At 43.7% G+C, this 25,314-nt stretch overlaps 3 protein-coding genes and 4 non-coding genes across 11 annotated transcripts; 1 reads left to right on the forward strand and 6 right to left on the reverse strand.

The window, feature by feature from the left end:
• Positions 1 to 5,377: 5,377 nt before the first annotated feature.
• On the reverse strand, positions 5,378 to 5,461 carry LOC118289615. Its single transcript, XR_004786168.1, has one exon. It is a non-coding gene; the product is annotated as a small nucleolar RNA SNORD35 (small nucleolar RNA).
• A 200-nt stretch (positions 5,462 to 5,661) lies between these two features.
• Positions 5,662 to 7,856, reverse strand: rps11 (ribosomal protein S11). Of its 2 annotated transcripts, none has more exons than XM_035614720.2 (5): positions 7,774 to 7,856; positions 7,142 to 7,282; positions 6,815 to 6,890; positions 6,264 to 6,393; positions 5,662 to 5,841 (listed from the first exon to the last, which is right to left on the reverse strand). In XM_035614720.2, exons 1-5 carry the CDS (start codon positions 7,786 to 7,788, stop codon positions 5,718 to 5,720), a joined length of 486 nt encoding a protein of 161 aa, XP_035470613.1. In that variant the 5' UTR covers positions 7,789 to 7,856; the 3' UTR covers positions 5,662 to 5,717. The 2 variants fall into 2 exon arrangements, with proteins under 2 accessions (XP_035470613.1, XP_035470612.1); XM_035614719.2 differs by having other exon boundaries at positions 7,752 to 7,796.
• LOC118289614 lies at positions 5,921 to 6,004 on the reverse strand. The gene has a single exon (XR_004786167.1). It is a non-coding gene; the product is annotated as a small nucleolar RNA SNORD35 (small nucleolar RNA).
• On the reverse strand, positions 6,526 to 6,609 carry LOC118289613. The gene has a single exon (XR_004786166.1). It is a non-coding gene; the product is annotated as a small nucleolar RNA SNORD35 (small nucleolar RNA).
• LOC118289616 lies at positions 6,977 to 7,062 on the reverse strand. Its single transcript, XR_004786169.1, has one exon. It is a non-coding gene; the product is annotated as a small nucleolar RNA SNORD35 (small nucleolar RNA).
• A 747-nt stretch (positions 7,857 to 8,603) lies between the features above and the next one.
• On the forward strand, positions 8,604 to 11,674 carry LOC118288519 (apoptosis regulator BAX). The gene is made up of 6 exons (XM_035614717.2): positions 8,604 to 8,755; positions 9,380 to 9,428; positions 9,529 to 9,687; positions 9,806 to 9,941; positions 10,059 to 10,163; positions 10,246 to 11,674. Exons 1-6 carry the CDS (start codon positions 8,722 to 8,724, stop codon positions 10,342 to 10,344), a joined length of 582 nt encoding a protein of 193 aa, XP_035470610.1. The 5' UTR covers positions 8,604 to 8,721; the 3' UTR covers positions 10,345 to 11,674.
• A 718-nt stretch (positions 11,675 to 12,392) lies between these two features.
• map3k14a (mitogen-activated protein kinase kinase kinase 14a) lies at positions 12,393 to 23,847 on the reverse strand. Of its 4 annotated transcripts, none has more exons than XM_035614713.2 (16): positions 23,747 to 23,847; positions 18,371 to 18,643; positions 18,194 to 18,275; positions 17,851 to 18,073; positions 17,369 to 17,752; positions 17,136 to 17,270; positions 16,911 to 17,040; positions 16,359 to 16,487; positions 15,059 to 15,163; positions 14,796 to 14,953; positions 14,569 to 14,719; positions 13,688 to 14,005; positions 13,493 to 13,602; positions 13,174 to 13,312; positions 12,967 to 13,067; positions 12,393 to 12,843 (listed from the first exon to the last, which is right to left on the reverse strand). In XM_035614713.2, exons 1-16 carry the CDS (start codon positions 23,802 to 23,804, stop codon positions 12,682 to 12,684), a joined length of 2,658 nt encoding a protein of 885 aa, XP_035470606.1. In that variant the 5' UTR covers positions 23,805 to 23,847; the 3' UTR covers positions 12,393 to 12,681. The 4 variants fall into 4 exon arrangements, with proteins under 4 accessions (XP_035470606.1, XP_035470607.1, XP_035470609.1 ...); XM_035614714.2 differs by lacking the exon at positions 23,747 to 23,847 and adding an exon at positions 20,281 to 20,431; XM_035614716.2 differs by lacking the exon at positions 23,747 to 23,847 and adding an exon at positions 20,058 to 20,213.
• Between the last annotated feature and the right edge of the window lie 1,467 nt (positions 23,848 to 25,314).

Genomic DNA, 25,314 nt, shown 5'->3' on the forward strand with positions numbered 1-25,314 from the left:
GCGGGGAGGCGAGATGGAGAGATCGATTACTCCCAAGGTTTCCCATGATCCGGGCCCCTCTCCGGGGAGGACGAGCCGCTGCCCCGGCGCTGCGCGGCTCTCTCAACTGCCATTATCGTCCGATGGGAGCCACAATAGGTCAGGGAGATGAGATAACATTGTGAGCGTCGGAGCAGCAGGTGAGAGGCTCAACAGGGCACGATTAGATATCCGGGTCCCAGGGTGTAGCATTGCCTGGGGCCCCGGGGGCCTCGGCCCCGCCATCTGCCACGGTGAATTCCTCCCTGCCGGAGAGAGGACGCGCTCGGTGGTGGCAGCGCAAACTGTTGCTGCGGGGCGTTGCTTTGAGTTTCTCCTGTTACCTTTTTATGGAGAGAAGTGTTACACTTTACAGTCCCTTTGTCGCAGTCTCAGAACACAAGCTCAAAGGATGCCAGAGACTCCTGCAGCACAAAAGGGGGCGAAACTTCCGGTATTTGAGTTGCAAATTCTTCTTTACTTCATTAAACCCAAAAGGTTCTGCATTTTTGTAGCTGGAAACAGAGCACGCCTGGGTTTATAAATGTGTTGGAGACACCCCGGGGCCGTGCGCACACAAGCACCCGTAATAGCACGTGTTCGACATGCAGTCCGGACCCCTTGCTTGCCGTCTGGACTTCGGGGCTCCAGTGGGGGGCCATCGCTCAGCGAGAGCGCACCCCAGGGATGCTCTGATGACAGCCATGCCGGATGGTTCACACATGACCCGAGAGCGCTTCGGCACGCAGCACCCCGTCCCGTGAGCTGCCCGGCACCAGGCCCCACTTTGATCTGACAACTTGCAGTAAAATTGGAGATGCCCACCGCGCACACACACACACACACACACGCACACACACATGCCAGACATGCAGTCGGTCTGACGGGCAGGCGTGAACGCGGCCCCGAACACGAGAATATTGAATTAGTGGCCGTCGAGCAGATCTAGGATGCGGTTGCGAGGCTCTTGGATTACCAGACATGCCAGGTGAGCGACGATCAATCAAGGTTCTGTAACCGATGCGCTTTTTGAGCGCTGCGGGACTGAAACCTTGCACATCAGATCTTTTCCCCCCTTCACGTGTAAATAGGAATCGGCGGTGTTATTTCATAAACTTCACCGCATTGCACTGGCAGACACATTTTTTCAGAGACACAAGAAAGACACAACTCTGCAAGAAAGTGTGCGAGTGATGAAGAGCCACATCTGCGGAATCACTTCAAATCAGTTAAGAAGCTCACGTAGACATCAGACACTGACAACTGTGACCAGAGCCTCAGGACCGGAGACCCATAGATCTTGACATGCTCATTATCCAACATACCTTCTTTCATTGACAGTAAACTCCGACAGTGAACCATCCCCACCCCAAGATTATTGTACGTTTCAGTGCAGTTTGTGGCCAAGAGGTCAATACGCACTTCTCCTTCTTTGAATTGCTGAATATGATGCATAATTTTTTTTTTTTTTTTTTTTAATCAACAGGATGTTGTCAGACACGAGTCTGTTTTTGCTCCGGGAACATTGGCTGTCTTTGTGCAGATCTGATGACACGTCCAGATGTGGAGGGGTGACCCCGTGCCGACCCTGAGCAGAGCCCACAGTGCTCCTGTTGGACACCCCACGGGCGGCCGGACACTGGGGAGGTGAGGAGTTGTATTTCTCACTCCATTCCCGTTCATAATTTACTCATCACATAAACGACGACGTGTTATTATAGATAAGGCTACCCGGCAGCCGATGAAGTAATTAAAATTAGCCCCTACGTTTACCAGCTGCAGCATTAAAGTGATCTTTTAACACTCAGCCCACAATAATTAGGTTTTCTGTGGTATTGCACCCTTTTCCTTAAATGAAATAGTTAGATAGTCAGTTCTTCCTTCCCACCACTTTCAGGCAATCGAGTCACATATTCTCTTTACGCACATATAAAGAAGAGAGAGTGTACACAATTCAAGAATGGATGAGCGAGGCCTGTTGTTTTTGTGTGCGTTGACAGAACTGACTAGAGGCCGGAGGGCTGTATCCGTGTTACAGCCCAGGCTCCATCACACAACGTGGCCTCCATCTGTTCCGACCATCATGCTGCTGTGTCGGCTGCAAAATGGTCTGGGTGCCCCCGCGCCCGCCCCCCTCCCCGCCCCAAACCTCCTGCGGAGCCACCAGAAGGCCTCTGTTTTGTTAGTGGCCATTACCCTCATCGGGTCGACCCTCTGAGCCAACATACCCCGCCGTTAGGTCCACAAGTAAGCACGCCTGCCAGTGCGCTCCATGACACTGGGTAAACATGTTGGCAATCTGGGGGAACTTGACGCGAAGGCAGTTCAAAGGAGTGCGTGTCTGCGGCCACAGGCGGAAGAGAGCCGGACGGACCACATCAGTGTTTGACGGCTGTTCGGCTGAAAAAATGTGTTGAATATGAAAAAAAGTTGGCACGCACGAAAGGACGAGTTTGTGTCTGGATTCAATCTCTGTTCATTCAACACATTTGGTTTGTGGACACACAGGCGGAGGGCTGTCTCCTCTGACCCCGCCGACCCTGGACGGGTCTCCAGCCTGGAGCATGAAGGTCAATCTACACAGTTTCACCCTCACCTCTTGGCGATCGTGCCTCCAAATGGAAAACTGGGAGTTGTTCAGCAGAAGCATGAGATGGGACACGACTGGCTCCTCCATCACGGACGCTCACGTGGCCACCTGGGGAGTCGCAAAGCATTAGGCTCTCAAGACGCAAGAGGAAGAGAAATATTCTTGTCGTCGCTTGTTTGTTTTCAAATCCAATAGAAATGTGGTTAAAAAAAAGAAGAAATGCATTTGTCCATCCCGTTTTGGATAGTTATATAGATATGAAAAAAGGAAGAACCGAAAAAACGAACTAAGTATAAGGAATATAAATATAAAGAAAGTCATTGCATGGTTCATCTTGCAGTCAGAGACACAAGAAAAGCAGAGACTAATTAATAGAACGATAAATACATAGAATTATGGAAGAAAGAGCGAGATAGTGAATAGCAATGCCACTGTGTCACAAAGGTTCAGAATAACATTTACTTTATGGCTTGGGAACACAAGTGTCTATGTCGTTAAACTCATCATCTTGGAAAGATTCTGTCCCAAGGCATGTTTGACTTCAGACATTTCTTTAAGAGTTCAATGTTATTCTGACTTTCTGATTAACGCACACACACAGCTCGGCAGACACACACACCAGCAGCGGCCGTCTCTCAACAGCACGCATCCATCACAGCCTCACATTGTCAGCTTGGGTTCATTATGATTGCTCGGGCTATTTTTTTTTTTTTTTTTTAAGGGATCAGACCTCTGCCCTCAGACAAACACTCATGTGGGAGCATGTATGCGCTCATATGGACTCATGCCGGCCTGCTGGGCCGTCGTGCTCCCTGGGGGTGTCTGCTCCTGAGAGGGCCCGTTATTCAGAGAGCATCCTGTGGTGGTCCTCCCACCCTCCTGTAGTGTCTGGGCCTGTGGAGAAGACGAGCTGGGAAAACCCCAGTGCCAAAGGGAGAGGACAATTTGCGGTTTGGAGCCGAGAGACGCTGCTGTTTAGGTAAATATTGTAGCCCGGGCGCAGAGCTGGGATTTCTTTTTCTTCTGTTAGCGCAAGAAAAACAACAGTGATAACAGTCATTGGGGGGAAATGTTTGTTTTCTCCAAAGCAAACCTTGGGATTAATGGTTACTTTCTCTGCTAATCATGAGACTATAGTCACACGGTTGAGCTCACACTAAGCACTTTCTCCCGTTCACGTCATCGCCATATGGTCCACATTCACTGGAGCAACATGTACAGCATCATTGTGTCAATAGTGAAGCTTCTGCCACTGCACAAAGCAGACAGAAGGTCGGGCTGAGTGGAGGACGGAGGATGGAGGGGGGGGTTGTCACTGGTTCCCATACAGAAAATCTGTCATGTTCTCAAGCAGAATCAAGGACACATGCAAATGAGTCAGCTGATGCAGACAGGCCGTGAACACACCCAGATCTATTCTGTGCTCGTTGCATTTGCACGTGGATCTCAGACACTATTGAGCATCAATGTGGCTGAAAACTGTACAAAGGAAGGAGGTCAGATTAAAGCTGCGGCGTCATTTAGTGATGCTCAAGCCATCGGATGACAGTGATTGGTTAACTTGTCCACAATAAGTATTTGCAAACAAAGAAGCCCCAAACTCAGCAACGTAGACAAGGACCGAGGTCATTTAAATTACTTCAAAGTTGGTGTCAAATGGACTATGTACATGATGATTCTGCTGCATTTGTTCAGGGCTGCCAGCATATTCATGCCTACAAATAATACTGTAAGATCCATAATTGAGCATCCATCCATTTAGCTTGTACAAATCCTGCTCATGTATCTTTATTTCACTTGTGCAGAAAATGAATTATTCCAACATTATTGAAAGGAAAACAGACCTGAGCCACGCTGAGCAAATCTTTAGGAAATCATATAATTTCAGTTATATAATGAAATATTTACAGATGTGTGCATCAATCAACAAAAAAAATCGGGGCTTTTACTGCTGGTTTATAAACAAAGAGTTTAAAATTACCCAAAGTAGCTCTTCTATGAAATGATCAGTGACATGTTGGATAGATGTTTGCCTGTCAATATCAAATACGTAGGCATCTGCTGCCCTCTGCTGGTTACGTGTTCAATGTGAAAATGTTGAGACCTTCTGAACCACTAGGGGGCGCTGCAGTATGATTGCTAAAACAAATAATACCACCACACAGTATGACCTTCGAATTTTATTTTGAATTGAAGCATTGAAACAGAGTAGCCTGTACAAACACATGTCCAGTTTCCTATAAGGGAAACCAAATAATGTCCTGTCAGTTTCCCATCTTAACATCTATACTAATTATTAAAAGATGTTCTTCAATAATAGTTATATGGGATTTGAATATCTCCTCTCAGGGCAACCAAGGATGCTTTACAGTTTGTAAAATAAAAATTTAACAATCCAAGGGCTTTATTGAACAGGTGGAAATAATGTGTGTTAATCTCACCGAGGTGAATAAGCAGTTTTGAGTTACAAATTCTGCATATTTTCACCTATATACGCTTACTATGATGCATGTTCGCATTGATCTAATCACTGACGTTTCCTCATTATTGCTGATAGTTCGTTCTCAATTCATTTTATCTGATTACATTGGGATACTGTTAATCAGGTGAAGGAGTTTAGTTTTAACTCAACTGCATCTGAACAACAAAACACGAGCAGATTGCCCTAAACACTTAAATAACCAAATGTTACTGAACACTGGTAAATCTAACCTGGCTGCATATAGTCCATCTGATATCAGTGAATAAAAACATTTAACAGTGTAAAGCTGAGCTGCATCAGTATTTGCCAAAGGCAGTATCGTCAGAGCTTCCTGAGCTTGGAAGACCATCGTGAGAAAAACATCATTTGCAGCAAAGTCAATACTTTTGTCTAAATTATAGGATTGAAATGACCTGGCATTTAAACAACAGACAGGTGATTCAGTGATATTTTCTATGAGCTGCAGAATTTCCTACTCAAGCAGAATTCCATAAACACTGGTGACCCAAACATCTGCATGTATTATTTCATTCAAACGTTTTAGACAGGGAAAAAAACAACTAACAAAGGCTTTTTATACAAGATTTTCTTTATTTGTCAGTGACAGGTTAGCTAACAGGAGCCATACTAAAACTTCTGGAACTGCTTCTTGGCTCCAGCAGCCTTCGTCACTTTGAGGACGTTGAATCGCACAGTCTTGCTGAGTGGTCGGCATTCTCCGACAGTCACAATATCGCCGACTGAAACGTCTCTGCAGAAAGAAAACCCAACACAATCAAGACATGTTAACAGGCGGTTGGTGTGTCTGTCCAATGTTAAAGAGATAAAGCTGAGCTGCATCAGTATTTGCCAAAGGCAGTATCGTCAGAGCTTCATGAGCTTGGAAGACCATCGTGAGAAAAACATCATTTGCAGCTAAATTGTAGCATCGAATTAACAGTTTGACAACAGCACAGGTGTTAATTCTGTGATATTTACTGTTGTGGGCAAAATAAATAATTACAGCTCCTTTTAAACCTTCAGATTTAAGAATGACAAAATTAAGCCAGATATAGAATTTGGATGAGAGGAAACATCACTGAACCATTACAGAGCTTCCACAAACACACATTTCTTGTGAACTAATCCCAGTCTGGAAACCAGGACATCAACACACGTGAAGGGATATAGTACCTGAAGCAAGGTGACAGGTGGACAGAGATGTTCTTGTGCCTCTTCTCAAAACGGTTGTACTTGCGGATGTAATGCAGGTAGTCGCGTCTGATGACGATGGTCCTCTGCATCTTCATTTTGGTCACCACGCCTTTAGGAAAGACACAGAATCAAAAATTTAATAAACAGATTAATACGGACATTATGGAAGGCACTCAAAGCTGAACTAGTAGGGTCCGAGAAACCGGCCGTTCCCCTTTCATTAAAAATAGTGTATTGTCACTAGACTACATCAGTGTTGCCATTAGGCATTGTCGTCAGAACCCAGAGGGCTTGGAAGACCATCGTGAGAAAAACATCATTTGTAGGAGAGTGACAAACAAAAAAATAATTTTCATCTTATAGTTTGAGTCATGTTCGTCTGCTAGCTTGGATTGCTTCAGCAGCAACAGACAACAAGCATGCTACAAAATAGGTAATTGACTATTGACAATTGTCTAATTGAGTGTCAATAGGTCAAGTTGTCATTGTACAGTTCTATAGCCACGTGTGTAATCGAGTATTTCACTGACCAGAGAGGATACGGCCACGGATGGAGACATTTCCAGTGAAGGGGCATTTCTTGTCAATGTAAGTGCCATCAATAGCCTGCAGGAAAAAAACAACCACAGTGTCGTTAGTATTATCTCCTCTAAACATTTTCCCAACAATAAAAATCCAGGTCATATCTATAACTAACTGCATCAGTTTTGCCAAAAAAGGCGTTGTCGTCAGAACCCTGCGGGCTTGGAAGACCATCGTGAGAAAAGCATCACTTGCAGCAGCAGCAGTTCAACCTAATAGCTTCACAGTTTCTCTCTCTGTTGAATCCGGGGAAGTTTTCTGCACGACGCGTTTACCTCTCTTGGGGTTTTGAAGCCCAGCCCGACGCTCTTGTGGTAGCGGGGGAGCTTCTCCTTGGCCTCCTTGCCACCATCAGCGATCAGAACACGCTTCTTGTTCTGGAAGATGGTGGGCTGTTTCTGATAAGCCCTCTCGGTCTGTGGAGGAAACACATGAAGGGAGTCAGGCCCGGAAACACCGACACCGACGTGACTCTGCCCCGCCACACACGCTCTCGCACTGGGGGCGACTCGGTCCGTACACCGCCGCCCTGCCTCGCTAACAGAATCAAAAAACGGACTTCCTCAAATGGAGAACGGAAATTGCCGACATGACATATTGTGAAGTAGTGAAAAGGAAAATAATCTGCCACTAGTGGTATTCAGTTTAAACAGCACTGTTGATTTGTAGAGTTAATAGTAGCAGGCTATGCTAACAAAGTTAGCACCCGGCTAGTTTAACGTTACACGAGGCTACGTAGCTCGGCAACAATAAATGTCGGCTGATGGAGCTCACGTGCGGCTAGAAATGGCTCGGGGCCGCGTATGAAGAGTGCGCAACGACACAGGCGTGATATAAGCAGGCTAACGCGTGTATGAAAGTGTGTATATATCGATTAAAATTCACCACGCCGTTTTCCCGAACGTACTTGTGCATCCGCCATCTTTGCCTGCCGAGTCGTAAAGAGGCCTTTGCATGCGCGCGACGGACGGAAGTCCACGAGGCACAGGAAGTGACGTTAACGAGGCGAAACAAAAATCCACATATTATTTTTTTTCCCTTCAAAATTGTTTCACAACATTTTCTAACTGATATATGCGGTCAATGAGTTCAACACGTCTAAAACAAAAAATCGTTTGATGTTTATTTGGAGTTGTTCGAGCTCTCCCGACTGCTATGAGTAGATCTACAAAAAACAACAAAAACAACAACAACAAAAAACAAAACGATACCTCTATGTAGTGCAGCGAGAAGTGGGCACGGTGAGGACGGGTCAAAGCAGCACCAAAGAGGACAACATACTAACAAGACTGAGAGTGGGACACAAAACACTGCATTACATCAGGGTTATGTGATAACTGTCACACGGAGGAATCAGTAGAGCATGTAGTTTTACACTCCCATAAATACACACAAGAGCGAGAAGCATTAAAGAGGGGAATCGGGAGACTTGGAGTCAAAGAGATGACTTTAAAAAAACATATTTTCTATTGGCATAAAAAATTCAGTTCCATTATTTGAAGGAGACAGGACTTATGCAAATAATTTTATTTATTTATTTATTCATTCAATAGCCACATTTGTATTTATTTATTTTAGTTTTGTTTGTTTTTGGTTCTTGTTTTGGGTAGAAAACTCAGACTCCAACATAGTAGGTGGCGGTAATGCACCATAACGCTGGTTGCCACGCGCCGGGAAAAAAAGAGGCGTACGCGAATGACCTCACCGCGGCAGATGTGACGTCACGTCGGTCCCATCAGCCTCGGTGCATCTGACAACCTGCGGCCCGCGGTTCTCGCAAACGAATGAAAAACGTTGTCACGTGATTAACACGGAAGTAGAGGCGATCAGTGTCGAATCGCAAACAGACGACAAGATGGCATCTCACCCGGGAGGAGGCGACGGCCAAGGTACCAGCTCGCATCAGCGATGTTACGACAGTGGAGTGCATGTGACAGTGCCGCCGAAGGTCCGGTGGACGGAGACAATCGGACTTTTGGACAATTGACTGTTGTCCCGTGGCTTGTAGCGCGAGTTTTGCTTGCTAGTGCTAACATTAGCCGCACGGAGGTTAGCCTGATGTTGGCTAACGCGCTGCGTCTGCGTTACGCCGCGTTAGCTTGCTTTGCTACAACAGTGAGTTAGCGAATATGTTCGAACAGAAACGAAACATTGATATGAGTTGGCTGCGTCAGTTTCACCTCGAAAATATCAAAGTCCTTTGTCTCCCGGGCTCGGTAGATATAGATTATTACGTAGCCACAACAATGTTTAACTTCGGCAAATTAACTTAAGCTAGTTCACTTTGCCAAACAACGAGCACTGTGGATATCTGCTGCCTTATGTACAGTAGTTGTGTCTCATATACACTTATGATAGCGGAAGTGTGGCTCATCTAATTGAGCTCTTTTGTAAAGTGCGACCCTAGATTCAGACCAAACTGACAATAAACATGTATATATATTTCCTAAGTTATGTTTTAGTATGAGATAACTGTGGTTGAATGATTTAACATTGACCTTTTTGTCTTTCAGGAAATACTAAAGATCAAATCCTGGAAGTAGGAACTGTTTTGTTAAAGGAGTAAGTTGTATATCGCACACAGCGCCTGCTCTTTTAATTGACCCCGGGCAAATATTTCATTCAATACATAATATGGTGTATCTGTGTCCCTCTTGTCTAGTTTCATCTATGAGCGGGTTCGGCGGCACGGGGACAGTAATGCTGTCGTGACCAGGGCTCAGCTGGGCGGAGGAGAGCTGTGTGACCCCAACCACAAGAAGCTCGCCCAGTGTCTGCAGCAGATCGGAGATGAGCTGGACGGACACGTGGAGCTCCAAAGGTAGGCAGCACAAGTCTGTGTATGTGTTCATCGAAATCAAGGCGTGAATCATCGCGAATGAGGAGGTAATTGCTGTAAAATGAGCCTGTCCCCGATCGCCTCCTGCTGGTGTCTTCAGGATGATAAACAACTCTTCACTCAGTCCCACGAAGGACGTGTTTTTGCGAGTTGCCATTGAGATATTCTCCGATGGAAAATTCAACTGGGGCCGGGTGGTTGCGCTCTTCTACTTTGCCTGTCGACTCGTCATCAAAGTAAGTGAAGTACCAGAGTTGTAAATCACTTCATTATGGAAACAAAACAAAGGGACACATCTGTGTTATGGAATTATTGTTGGATATCAAAGACTCTTCCCCCCACACCTGTGCTAGGCTCTTGTGACCCAAGTTCCTGATATCATTAGAACCATTATCTGCTGGACCATGGACTACCTCCGTGAAAATGTGATCAACTGGATCAGTGAGCAAGGTGGCTGGGTAAGGCGCAAAACTTTAAACTGAAGTGTTTATTCCTGACTGCCTGTAAGACATATGTTAATATTCACGTCTATTTTTTTAGGAGGGTATTCGTTCCTACTTCGGCACACCTACGTGGCAGACGGTGGGGGTTTTCTTGGCTGGTGTTCTCACCACTGTTCTCGTCATTCGAAAGTTGTGAGGCATATGTGCAGACCAGACGGGAGAGACTACGACTGAGGGAAATGGGGACAGGAACGAAAATGTGTGAGGAACATTCGAAAGGACAACAGAAAGAAGTTATGGCAGAGTTGAAAATGAAGAACTTGTTTGTGGACAAGGAGAACCACTTCTGCCTCCCACTTATGTCAAAGGATTGGGAGTCGGACTGAACACACTGTCATACCCATGATCTCTATGCCACTGAGGCAGTGAGCTTTGCATGATTACATGCACAACATTTGAGGGTGGGGGGGGGGCGGGTGTTCAGACTTCAACAGGGAATGCATTTTAAGTAATTTATTTTTTATTTGGTACGGATTTAAAGAAAAAGTAACTGCATTCTGTTTTCTGCCCTAAAAGATATATGGACTCAAAAGTTTCTCATAAATGTAAGGGTTTTTCCTCTCTGCATTCATTTCATTGTTTTGTTTTATTTTAGTTCCACTCTACTTGCGTTTCTGATCTTCCAACTCTCTCCATCCATTTCATCACAGTGTCTGTATGTAATGGATTCCATCTTCAAATGTATTTGTAAGTGTTTACTGATCTGCTGGCAATGAGGGTGGTCGCATTCGATCTAGTTGAAAGGAGATATTTTTCAGATTTAGCAAGAAAATGGTGTAGATATAGATGACTTAGACTTCTGATAATAACTTTGTTTAAACAACCACAGGTAGTTTATTTTTTGAGTGCAGGAGTGGCCAACCAGTCGAGCATAAAGAGCCAATTTAGCCTTATTTCAGTGTGTAAGAAAAGCGCCGCAGCAGGGACTTATGTAAAAAGTCACATGATCTTAAAAAGACAATTGAATCTAAATTCCTGCCGTATGTAACAATCAACCATAGTCTTTCTTTGATATTCATTTTGACCATCATTGTGATCACAATGTGGCTCCCAGCAAGATCAAATTTTTTTTTGTCCTTTGTGAAAGGAGCCACGAGTCGTGACCTGATGCTTCCTGTTGTCTATGAAAGAAGTTGCACTGCAGCCACAGAAAGCACTGTATTACTCACAGATGCTTACCTCACTTTTTACATATTCATAGTACTGTATTTCTACCCCAGTTATTCAAAACTGCAATCTTCTCTACACAGCAATCTACTTTTTATACATTTTGCTTTTAGTTGTCAGTGCCTTGGTGTGTTTTTTGTTGTTTTTTTAACTCTAAAATCATTTTTGATATTCTCAAATTTTCACTGTTTTTTCTATCACGTTTGTAAAGCTGAAATGAGTTTGGAGTCTCCCTGAAAAAATCTTTTTGCAGTGACCCTGTATGTCACAATATGGAAAATAAATCTTTTAACTGTTAACTGTGGATAATGTTCATGAGGCTTAAAGCAGTACCACCATAAGAAAACAAAAACAATCACAAACATTTTAATGATGCTGGGGCATTGAGGAGTAATTTTGTATAGGCCATCACGTTTTTTGTGTTCTCTGAATTTTTGTGAGGCGCTAATCCTGTAATTTGCAGAACATTTGGCCTTATGATTGTGGTGGAAGGAAAAGGCCAATGTGGCCAACCACATTTCAACCTCAGGGGTCGTGACTACATATTGCATATGTCATGGGATTCCATGTATTACATTTTCATGTAACCTTCAGACTTTTGAACCTTTTAAAACCAGGTAAAGGGGCAAATTGTTTAAGGGGGATGTTTTAGTGAAGGGTGGAAATATTGTCAAAGTTATCAATTAATTCTCTGCGGGACTATGAATTTCTGTAAAAAGAAAAAATGGCAATCTAGTCTGACCACATGACCCCGACATCTCCATCCTACCAGCAGTGAGGACAAGACAAGGTTAACCTGACAAATAGGGGACTTCTTGTCATGTTCTAGGGACATTAATAATATTAATAAAAAATAAACTTTAAAGCCTATAAATGATGATTAAGTCTGACTTATGTGATGTTATTTTGAGACAAATTAGTCACAGATTAAGTCATTAGAATACAACAGGAATATTCTTACTCATTGTGTGGTTATGAACTGATAAATGAAGTAAAAGAATCCATGATGCATCACACTGCAGAGGTCAGCGTACCGTTTATTGACTCCGTGTACATATGTTATATGAACACGCACCATGTAAACACCACAGTATGCTCAGCATTTTGATTTATGGATTTTCTAAAAGACAAAAAGGCTACACAAGCACAAGGCGGTTCCAAAAGCGATTTTTTTTTAACCTCTCGCACGTGTGGTCCCCGAACCACGAGACAAACTAAAGGCACATGTTCAAAGCAACTCGACACGCGGCGATATGATCGGAAGAAACGACGACACTGCTCGAAATGTTAAGAGTGTTTGTTGGCTCTATCTTGTCTCCAGAACTCCGTCTCTGATCCTCCACCTCCAGGCGTGGCTGAAGTCTGGAGCAGGAACACAGCAGAGTTCCAGACCCGATTCCTGCACCTCCTCATCATGAGCGATCCGCTGTCCCTCCTGCGTCTCCAGAGTGAACACTCTCTCAGAGATCTAAAAAAAAAAGGGAGAAACACGCATGAGGATTTGAACAAGTGTAACCTTTCGAATTAGAACGAGGGAGCATAATTTGCAGCATTGACACATGAGTGTGTGTGTGATGCTGCTAGCCCTCACCTGATCACTAATCCCTGTGGCGATGTGGCCCACCTTCACCCGGCGTGTCTCTCTGATCCGGATGCTTCTCCTGCTGAAGTCTCTGATGCAGACATCCACCCCTGAGACATTCACATAGCAGAGAGGCACATTATGTAAAGGGGGAAAATTGTATCGCATTTCACAAATAAAAGTAAGTTAAAGTAAGTAAGAATAAGTTCACCTCACCTTCAAAACAACAGGGTTGTGGTAGCTGTGTGTGACCCAGCAAATCCATGCTGAAGACCTGCACATCCGGCTGACTGTTGTAGGAGAAGACACCGGAGCTGAAGTCGTCTCCTGGGCTCAGGGACCAGCGGCCAGAGTCCTGTGATGCATCACAAGCCAAACAGCAACTCTGTTAATACTTCAGCCAAAATGGAACAACACCAAAGAAGCTCTATTTGTCTCCCAATTTTGTTTGTAATTTTAGATGAAATTAAACAAAATCTTGCATGTATATTTCACGGTAATCAATCTCACTCCAACCACTTTTGCCCATTGTTACCTTTTTGTCCCACGGTTCCCAGTTTGAATAAGCTTCACTGCTGAGACAAGACAAGAGCTGCACCTGCATCTCAGCAGACTGCGGCTGGGACAGACTGCTCAGGTAGAAATCTGCACACACAAAAAAAAACAGTGAGCACAGCTCAAACGTAAACTAGACTGGAAACAAGACGCCGAGGACTGAAAGACGCCTCACCTCGCTCCAGTTTACGTAGCTCAAGTTCAGACACCGTTGTTATTTTGTTGCCTCTCTTGTGGTTTGGCTCATGGATCAGCGTCTGTGGACAGAACTGCAAACAGCGTTTTGAATCACCCTCCTCTTCTTCCTCCTCCTCATCGAGTCCCTTTGTCTTCCTCTCCGCTGTGATCAAGTCCTCGACGGACTCCTGACGTTCCTTCTCCTCGTCGTCATAGTCGATACTGCTGTTGATGAGTTGCAGCGAGTCTGGGGATTTGTTGACGACGTACAGGGGCTCTGTGTGGGGTCCCCTCGCTGGGCTGGTGAGTCCTCCAACTGCAGACATACACACATCACATTAACTCTTAACTAACTGCTGGTGGTGATGCATTGAAGGACATTCTGTGCTGCCCCCCCCCCACTCACTTTAAAATACTTCCTCTCAACATTGTTCCCTGACTGTCCAGTCAAGTCATCATATTTCATATGAGACAAGAGTCGATACACTCTGAGTCGCCTTCAGTTATTATCACAAGCTGAAAACAATTAGCTTTACAGCGGCACAAAGTGATGTGGTAAGTGTTTATCAGATTTGTTTCTGCTCTTTTTTAACTTGCACTTCATATTTTCTCAAAAAAAGTAAAGTAGAAAAGATTAAAATACCAATTCTATAAAGAAAACTAAAAAATTAGAGATACAATACAGAGGTTTATTTTTGTAACATGCCATTATCAAAGAAAACACAGAAACCAATTTAATCATAATTCATTGTTTTTTCTCAATTGATTTAACTGTATGTTTGTCTGTTTTCCTGTACTTTCTCGTCCTCTGTACTTCTGAAACTGAACCTTTACCGTGGGATCATGCATCACAAAAAAAAGCGGTTCAAGTTTAGTCACCTTCTTTCAGAGCTCTGAGGGCTTTTTCTTTCAGGTCAGATGCTGATGCTCTCTTGACCGGATCCTTTTGGAGTCCCGCCTTGAGAACTTCAGCGGTGAGAGGGCTACAGTCCGGTGGGATCTCTCTCAGGGGCGGGGGCTCGTCGGCAATCTGTAACCGTCACAACAGGGTTATCGAGTTGAATATCGAATATCGAGAACTCTGAACATCTGTGCTGAAACCTTACCTTCAGGTAAAGTCTGCAGGTGTAGTATCTTGTCCACGGTTGACACCCGTTGAGCGCGTGCAGTAACATACAGCAGCTGCTCCACACATCTGCTTTGGCTCCGCGGGGTTCCCCTTTGACGATCTCAGGGGCCATGTGGGTCTCTGTGCCCTTCATGTCTGCATTGCAATCATATCGGGAAAACAACGGATTAAGACACGGGTAAGTGGATATACATTACACATCTTTGTCAACTGAAATCGCTGCGGTTGAAGGTCATTTACCGTTGGACCCACTGAGGCTCTGTCCCTGATTGTCAAGTCTCTCTGCGTGTCCAAAGTCGCACAGGAAGGAGTCTCGACCGTCCTCCGACAGCAACACATTGTCAGCTGTGGACACAATGATCCACTTTTGGTTAACAACTGCTGTTTTTTAAATGTGCTCTATAAATAAACTGACAAGAGTGGACTTGGCTACGCTGGTTGCAGTTATGGAACTCTTTTCATAACTTGTGCCGTGTAGTTTGCAGCTATGGACGACATAATTAGAAACAGGGGAGCTGCGCAAACACAAAAATCGGGCCACAGACAAAAGGAGCTGAAACAAATGGAAATATGAAGTCACCGGAGGACAGCTGCTGCAGAAAAGGCTAATGCGGAATGAATGTGACTAATAAACAGGCAGCAGATAAAGAGATTTGGCGTCACTGCCTTGGTTTTCCTGAAGCGTTACAGACACCAGGTGGCGCCTGAGCTGCTACAGCACAATCGGGTTGTTTTGTTTCCCCTACCTCTACATCTTTAGGCTGTTTTTTCAATTCCTCTTTCTGTTTTTCTTTCCTTCCTTTCAAATAAAAAATACATTTCACAACATCATTTTCATTGTCCGCCTTGTCTCTGTTCGGTTTCTCCTGTCTCGTCTAACAAACTACTTCCTGCTCCTCACCCTCACCCCCCTCCCCCCTCCTTATTTCAATCTCTCCCTTTTTTTTTCTCGCTCTCCTGATTCTGTGCACATGCGCCGTTTCTAAAGACCAGCAGTGAGTCACACTGTGGGAAATTCCCAGCTCGTCGTTTTTCTCTGTGGTAGTCTGGTTTCACAACACAGGTGCTGAAGATCAGATCTGTACTGTGTGACACTTGTGTTTCACACAACAGCTGCACAAAGACATCAAAAAATATCCTCCTGATGAGAACTAATTAAAAATCTTGATCTGCGCTCGCTGTATGTTTTTCGTCTTTCACTAGGAAGTAAAAGTTCAAGCTGACACATTTTGTTTTCACTTTTTGAGCCGTGTGAAAATGAAGATGGAAAATGTTTATGGGCTGATGCCAATGTCTGATGTGTTTGGGGGGGTGTAATCGCCATGGTAACTGTATGGACAACATCGACAAGGACACAGGAGTGTTGCTATTCATCGTTAAAGTCAAGGCAATAAAGAGATAAAGATTTCCCTTCATATGTTTTTGGAAAAAGGTAGATGGAATTTCATTACGTCACCACCATTCGTGTTCGTCAGATGACACTTGAACTTCAGTTTGACTGTATACTTGTGTGTAGAAATATCAATTGACTGTAACGTACCTTTAATGTCGAGGTGAACCACTTTTTTCTTCACCAAGTACTCCAGCCCTGTTAGGACTTGTGAGTGGTAGTGGAGACTTAAATCCTCTGGCAGCCGGCCGCGCTCAGCGATCAGCTGGCCAAGAGAGCCTGGAGAGAAAAAACAAAAAATAGATAAGGTCAGAGCAAGACGAAGAAAAAGACAAGCTGTCGTTAATGTTTACCAATACTCAGTATCTGACTCAACTCGTCACCTCTTCTCTTATGACCCGTGAACAAGCGTTTGAGGCAGAGGCTGAGTTTGATGACAAAGGGGGAAAAAGCGTGAGCTGTGTGATTGTGTTGTTTATCAAGCAGGCAGCTCCCATCACAGATGTTTGATGTAATTTGGCTCAACCTTTCAAGCTCATTTCTAGCCTCCCAGAACCACCCACTTCCACCTCAGTCACATCTGTGTTTCTGCACACCTACTGTACATGTTTTTGCACTTAATTCATCACATCTCGTCCAAGTATTTTCCACCTCATTCTCCATCTGAACAACAGCAGCAGCAGCGAAGAAGGAAATGTTTACCAGATTTGTGGTCCATGAAGAGGACAACATTCGTCCCCTCTCTGATCACCCCGAACAGCTCCACCACGCAAGGAGATCTGAGGGCACTCCACGCACCCACCTCCTCGCTGCTGAACCTCTTCAAGGCGATCTGTGAGAAATCGATGGAAACGCGTGACGACTCACTTCTAAATCAAGCAAAGGATAAAAAAAAAAGAAGAAAAAAAGGGAGATATGATCTGTTACCTTTTTAACAGCAAATCTGAAGCCTGTGTTGACATCTTGAGCACTGTGCACTTCTCCGTAGGAGCCTTCCTTGATAAAATTGGAGAGGATGAACTCCCTCCCTTCCTTGTACTCTGAGTCTACAGGTTGAATTTTCTGTCAGGAAAAAAAAGAAGAAAAACATGTTAGTTTTGTTCAGCTACACTTTAAACATACAGAGGACAGGACCTAGACTGAAGCAAAGCAGAACGTACGTCATTGTAAAAGATTATTCCCTCGTTGCTGACAGAGTCGGCCGCTGAGAGCTCATCTAATTCATCTGCTTCTTCTCTCGCGTCCCTCTCCACGGCGTTGAAAAAGGGCCTAGCGTAGCAGGGGTCCCCCTGACTGACACTGCCCCTGAGGCCGGCGAGGGCCAGCGAGCAGTCTCCCAAACTGCTGAGCGAGTCCGAGTCGCTGTCCTGGCCGAGGGAGCGGACGCTGGAGAGGGGGCCGCACACCTGGTCCCTCCAGTTCAGAGGAGAGCAGCCGGAGCCTGTGTTGTAAATCTGTCGGCTGTAGAGAGGAGGCCCTCGGAGGTCCTGCTCCTCGGAGCTTTCGACGCTGCTGCAGCTTCTCCCGCCGAGCGACGACTCCTCCTACGCGAGACAAACAAAAGGGATGGTTGGAAATCCTTGGAGATGATTCACAAGGAGAACACTGGTAGTACTGGATGTTATTTAAACAGAGTTCTCACCAGGATCTGGACAAGAGAACTTCCACTCTCCTGTTCAGGGACTCCAGAAAGCATTCGGTGTCTGTGTTGCTGCTTCTCGTTTGTCCCCGGCTCTCTTTTCTTCACCTTGCGCTTCTGTCTCCTCCTGGTCTTTTTCCTGGGTCTGATCTGAGCGGACGAGCTGCCCGGCCCCTGGACGGAGGCTGTTGTTGGGCAGGCGACATTGTTGTGCTCCGAGGGAAGACTTGTGCAAAAACAAGAAAAAATGGCAAAAATATGAACCCCAGACACATTTAATTATTCAGTAATACTTAAGGTAGAGTCATAAAAGTGAAATGCACATGTTGTCAAGGTAACGCCATACCTGCTGGTGAAGCAGTTGGGGGAGGGAACGAAGGATCGTTCAAAACAAGATGGACTAAACTCCTGGGAGTCCTGGGTTTCGCCTGAGGAGAGCACAACATCAATGTTACATTCTGTCCAGACAGTTATTTGATGTGTTACATTATTATAATTTTTCTAAATCAAAAGATATATTTACATTCAGCCTGAGCGATGAAAATGGAGGTCTTCAGTGGCATTTCGCCCACTTGCTCGGCAGTTCCATGTGTCAAGAGTTTATTTAGTAAAGGGCTGAAATGTGGGTAGCCCATTTTGCTGTCCTTCCCCTCCTCCTCCTCCTCCTCCTCCTCCGTCTCCTGGTCGGCCGCTGAGCATGATGGGTAGGACCCCTTCAGCTCGGCCTGGGGCGACCCGGAGAACGGCGCTGTCGAGTTGAAAATCCTCTGCCTCACCGCCATTTCATCTGCTGGATCTGGAGAGAAAAGGTCAAACGCAGCTGATAAGTCAAGGGCTTTCTGTACAATTGCATCCTATTTTCAAATTCATTCTTGAATTTTGATGACCGTAATAATGACAATTAAGAAATAATTGTTATAATAACTGTTTATATATCTTTAAACTTCGGTGAGATACTTTTCTGACATCTTGGTGTCCTTTTTTAGGGGGAAACCCTAAGTGCTATGGTCACTCTGAGAATGAACTGATCAACTTTATTCATATTTGTAGATAAATGGAGTTGATTTAAGATGTACTGGCTGTGTTTCATGGGACTGAAATTATCAATCTGCCAATTATTTTCTTGGTTAATCGTTTTTGTCTATAACATTGCAAAGCAAAGGATTTTCACTTTATTATATTATAAGTCAAGAAAGTGATAAAGACAAGTGAATAAGGTTATTTGAATATCAAAATAATTACTAAATCTAGTGATTGAGCAATCACTGCACCTCTAGTTTATGATATTTTTCCTATCACCTTCAATCGATTTCTGCATCTATATGTCTGGAGTTACAAAATGCAACAAAGGACTTTTTCCTGTCGGCTAATGTTAGTGTGAATGTGCCTAAAAAGGGAAAAAAACATAAATATTGGTTATTTTCAAATAAAAAGTTCCACCAAATTTGATTTACTTGTCTGTTTTCATCTGAGTCTTAATTTGGGGGCATCCGACGAATACCACAAGGCTCAACGAACAAGAGCTTTAGTCTTGTCGGCAGAAATATGCACAAAGAGAAATATGAAACAATGACAGGTCTTGTACTGTGGCTGAGCACATATAAGTCCGCTTGTTTAAAGTCGAATGTATTCAGCCGAGCCTCGCCAGCTCAGGATCATGACGATCACTTGATCGTCGACACGAGCCGAAAGCTTTCAAAGTTTGCAGTCAGCAGATGAGACAGGAAATTCACACCGGCCTTGTTGTGACAGTTGCAAAGTCCGCTTTTTTCAGCGAGACGAAGTAAACCGCTGCACGTTAGGGAAACGGCCCCAGAGATTAATAATCAGTCGAGCGTGTTATCGCTGCGATAAAGACATAATCAAACACACAAGGCTTTCGTCTCAGCGCCGGGTAAATGCATTAAATTGCGGTGTGTGAGAGGCACAGACTGAGAAGTGGGATTACAGTTGCAGCATGTTACATCATGTGTGTGTGTCCTACACACTCGATTTCAGCGTCTCCCTGTCACTCACCTAATAAAACCTCTCTGCACATTTACATAGACAGAGGTCACACACGGATGGATGCTCCGATCTTGAATGAAGCGATCGCTTGGCTGCCAAAAAGAACTCTTAACATAACTAACACGCGTGATATCAAAGAAAAAACGACATCAACCTGTTGTCAAATTTCAACTAAAGATGTATGAGTTCAGTCGTGTCTTTACCTGGTGTGCCGACCTAGAGCGAAGCAATTCAACTGTCACTTCCTTCTCAAGACGCTGCATCAGTGCTGTGAAAGCGCCGCGCAACACCACACCCCGATGGATTTACGTGGAGAGGAAATAGAGAATAGCGCTCTTGCACTAAACACAAGCACCGAAACCGCTCTGTGTGTGCGTGTGTGCGTGCGTGTGTGCGTGCGTGAGGCCGAAGGGCGTGTGGACGTACCGACGGAGGCCAGTCTGAGCTGCGATCCCCTCTCCCGCTCTGTATAACCTGTCATCTACATGAGCAGAACTAGGTGCCGCGACTGTCTGCCCCGTCCTACATGCTCTGATTCTCATTAACAGTTTGGCTCGGTCCCTGCGACGCTGCTCCGCTCTGCCTGATGCTGGCTGCCGGCCAACAGGGGGAGGAGCCGGCCAACAATGACTTATGGGAAATGCATCTCCACTTCCCCATATTCCCCCCTCCCTCTGCTCCCTCCAACGGGGCCGGCGCTTACTTGCTCTTCCCTCCCGACTAGATTAAAGGATAGCACGTTTGATGATCAACGTGAACTACACGGGACGGTAAGAAAACCAGAAAATCAGCTCTCTGTGGGCCCACGCCTATCGTGTTTTTACACTAAGAAGAACTTATGGACGAGATCATTCTGTAATCTCAAAGGCAAATTAAAAGGACTTCCACATTAATCTGTGTGTATTATTGTTAGACACTGGAATGAGTCTCTGATCTTCTGCGCACACCCACGGCACTAAATGAAATGTAAAGAGTTTTGTGACCTTTCGTGTGTCGTCTGACATCCAAACGAGCATGTGGTTTCCTCATGTCACACCACTACATACCCTCCGCTGGAAGTGATAACAACAACAACACTAACACGAACTAACAAACATACCCAACAAAAAAAATGTGGTATCTGATTTTTGTGAGGTTCTTCTTCTTCTTCTTATGGAATATTAGGGAGCAATTGTATGAGGTATCATTTGAAAAATGAGGTGCCCTCCGTATCTGTATGCAATCTTTATGTGCAACTTGCACACATGAAAAACGCTGTAGAAACACAGGAAACTCAGAATACCGCCCGAGAGGCTCCGCTGCAGGCAATAAACAGAAAAAAAAACTGACGCAAGTCGCTCACTGCTTCCTTTGTGATAAGCCAAATCTGTTTGTTGTCATGGCAACAATATCTGAGACTGAGTGAGGACACTGTCATTGCCAGTTAGGATTTGATAATGTTACACGCTTAGCCAAGCGAGTGATTCAAAACTTTTTACATAATTTCTAGGAAAAAAAAAAAGTCTTGAAATGCCATGTTTCATATTTCCAGCAGCAGAGACTCATTTTGAATCAACAGACTACATGAGTGGTAGGTGTTAGCAGCAACGGCTGAACACAATACTGATATTGCCGTTAGGGATGCAACCAACAATTATTTTTATGTTGTTGGTTAAACGATCGATTCATCTGCAAAGATTTTTATTTAATTAATGGAAGAAAAAAAAAGGTGATTATTTTCTGCTTTTGCTCTATGATAGTGAACTGAATACATTGGTTGGTTGCATGCTAAGCTTTGGTTTATGAAATGTGAAAACAAAGGCCTGTCATCAATTGTTAAAGTCAAGAGATGTTCAGTTGACAGCGATCTAAAACAGAGAGGGATTCTCACATTTGAGGAACTGGAACCGATGAATATTTGAAAAAAACAGTAATGACTTTTCTGTCAGTGGAATACAAACCAGTACAACACAACCACCAGCTAGTTTCCTTTGATTCCGACTGAGTCAACCGAAAACCACACACTATCAGCTTCACAGAAATAAGGGATAAGAAAAGTTATCTCAGGGCCGTTGCATTGGTTCACATCCGAATGTACAAGTGGACCCAAATCAACTTGCAACGGAGAGTGAACACACACCAACTTTAATACGTGAAGACAATCGGGTTTCATCCATCAACATCAACTTTTGCGGAGAAAACCTGAGTTTACCGTCGCATGCGGCCGGTGGCCGTTCTGGGCCAACTTCTGCTGTACACCCACACAGATTAATGAAATTCCAAAGGCCTTTAGTAAGGAAAGTGAAAAGGGGACTCAACCTGCAGTTGGCCACAGCACAGGATACACACAGGCGAGCATTCCAAGAGGGACACACCAGCTGCCTCTCAGGAAAAATGACCTGCACCACACATGTCCAGGGAGTTTTCACGAAATCTGCACAATTTTGATTGCGAGCACATTTTAATGAGATACTTTCAAACCTGTTTGTTTTCCTTAACCTTTTTTTTGTTTCCTCCTCACTACTTATGAATAAACTGGTTTCAGTGCAGTTCGTAACACATGATATGACTCTTTCTCTGCAGACAGAGTGGACACAAAATGTTTCATCATCTGTTCCCTCGGGAGACGTGCTGCAAAAGAATTGTGGTATTCCTTTTTTATATGACTTCCATTGAAAATTCTGGATTAGGTCAGAAAAGGAGGAAGACAATTGCTGCTTCTTTGAAAACCTCTGGGTTTTGAACTGTCGGTTTGACAATAACAAAAAAAAGGAAGTCATTACCTGAAACTATGGGATCATTTTATAAGGAGCATCTTCCATCTTTCACTATTTTCCGACATTGAAAAGACAAAAAGATGGACTGATTAATAAATCTAGTAAATTAATAAATCAGATGAAAAGATAATAAGACATTTGCGCTAACAGGACACCACTTGTTTTCTCTCTCATGAATGGACACAGGTCATGTAAATGCAGGCAAGAGGTTTGACCCGTGTGTGTGTGTGTGTGTGTGTGTGCAAAATCAAAGAAGCAGCGGAACTTGTTTTCAACAAAATCACTGAGGGCTGACCGATAAACAGCCACATCTGCTATGAGCTTACGATGGCCTCATTAGGCGGCTACGAGCTGACAACAGAACAACATTACGCAGATCACTGATGGGGGGAACGTGACGTGAACAGATCAACTGCTCTTATGGTGGAGGTCGTGAGGTCAAATCCCATCTTTTCCACTTGTGTTCTTGTGCAACACATGTGCATCCTGGCTCTGACTGTGCTTCTTCTGGCCTCCCAGTTCTATTCTTCTTTTTGTTTTTATTGTCATCTTATGATAAAGCCTGCTTCTTTTTTCTTATGATAATTTTTTTTTAAAAAGGTAACCAATTAAAGTATCCAACAGACAATAAGCGGTACTACTGACACAAGCAAAAGCAGCAGCACAACAGTTGTTCTGATCAGACACATCTGGCTTCAATAGGTCTGTGTGCGGTGAAAAAAAGAACAAAACAAAGAAACTTGGGTGTACAGTCAAAGTTACAGTAACACCGAACTTTACTGGCGCTGATGTTTCTTTTTCTTTCTTTCTTTCTTTTGCTCATATAACAACCACAGAAACAAAGCCTGTGCCTCCCGGTGTGTGTGTGTGTGTGTGTGTGTGTGTGCGCGCTGCTCTTCTTCTTCGAGACGCTGTCAGGGAACTAGAAGATGAACTTCCCTCTCGACACATTCACCGCCATTCCACGTAATAACTTTACGCTCCGACATTGTTTCTGCCGTTCGCTCGGGAGTCAGCTATTCGAAATAAGACAGCGTTCTGTGGTAATGAGGCGGGAAACGCTGAGTGAGGGTCGGTGAATTGGTTACCTGGATAGACTAAATAGTTTTTATGTCTATAGTAGATTAATAACTTACCGAGCTTCCAGTTGTGGATAGAAGGCGTCGGCCGATGGCGATCGTCAGATCTACGCATAGCCGAGCTGGCTGCAAGAATTACTTCCGGTTGAATTTCAACGTAAATGTTATGATCGCTTAATTTTACAATAGTATTATAACATGTTATGGTACAAAATCATCATTATCTTTGTTTTCAATGACTCTTTCGACATATCATAAATGTTTCTCGGGTCTAAGTAAGATTACCGAAGGTTTTTTTTTTTTGAAGGGAGTGGCAATTATGCTTTTACTGTGAAGCAAAAATCCTCAGTATTTCCTGTATGCGCCTATTTTTTAATTTCACACTTCCGGGAGATTAGAGAAGGAAGAGGCGGTTTGGAAACTGAGAGGCCCAGAAATAATAATGATGATGGTAATAATAATAATAATCATAATCATCATCATAATAATAATAATAATAATAACAACAACAATAATAATAATAATAATAAATTGAAGCACAAATAAATGGATAAATAAATAAGCCAAACATGATCTACTGATACCAGCACCTCAAATGTGAATATTTGTGTTGTGATAGTTTCCTATGACAGTTTTCAATGAATTTTTGACTGTAGGTCAGAACAAGTAAAACAATTAGAGCATGTTAGCTTCAGGGAATCATGATGGGATTTTTCAATATTTTATTGAATTATTAAAGCGACACTGAAGAATCAATTGATTATTAAGCAATTTCTAGACACATTTATGTGTCTAACATCCAATTACATTTTTTCTTACTTTAGTAACTTGACTTTTTTTGACAAACAATTGAATAAAGCAGTTTGTTTAAAACACAAAAACAAATTAGCTCAACGTCGGTATTAAAACACGTAGGACAAATTTATCAGGTGTTGTTGTTTGTTCTCGATTTCCTATAATGATAAATATTCCTTGAAGTTAGACTGAGCCAAATGTTTTACCAGGCTGTGACGATGGCACATACGTAGTGATACCAGTAAACCCACTCTACACAGGGATACCTGTATTGACCCAAGACTGCCACAAGATGGAGTCATAAACCATGGACTAAAGGCAATTTAGTACTCATTAATTACTTCATTTGTATTGGTCTCTGTTATTCTCAACAATCTTGTCAACATCTCAAGAAATTCCTCAGTCTTGCACTAATGTTCATATTTTGTTTTTTGTTACTTTAAATAGATCAGTGTTTCTTGTGTCAGTATGGACATACTGTAAATCGCTTGAGCAGCTTTATCCAGAAATATGCTTGAAGTTCTTTGTCTGTGTTGCATGCCCAAAGAGGATATTGGTGATCTCATAAAATCCCCCTTTCAATGCCTGGGTATCTTGTTGTTGTGACACTTGTGTGAACAAAATCCAAGAGATTTTATATTATATTTTGTTTTAAACAGAGAAAGCAAAAGAGGAAATTCCATTTTGAATTCTACCCCTGGAAAGGTATTTGCTTGGTATATAAAATATGAAAGAAAAAAATGGGAGTCTGCAAATGTGATGAACCCTTACACAAAGCTATCATCTGAACAGAAGACAAAATGATACCAATGTTTTACAAGGGTTGGAAA

The sequence above is a fragment of the Scophthalmus maximus genome, chromosome 17, assembly GCF_022379125.1.
Source record: "Scophthalmus maximus strain ysfricsl-2021 chromosome 17, ASM2237912v1, whole genome shotgun sequence".
Taxonomy (NCBI): Eukaryota; Metazoa; Chordata; class Actinopteri; order Pleuronectiformes; family Scophthalmidae; genus Scophthalmus; species Scophthalmus maximus.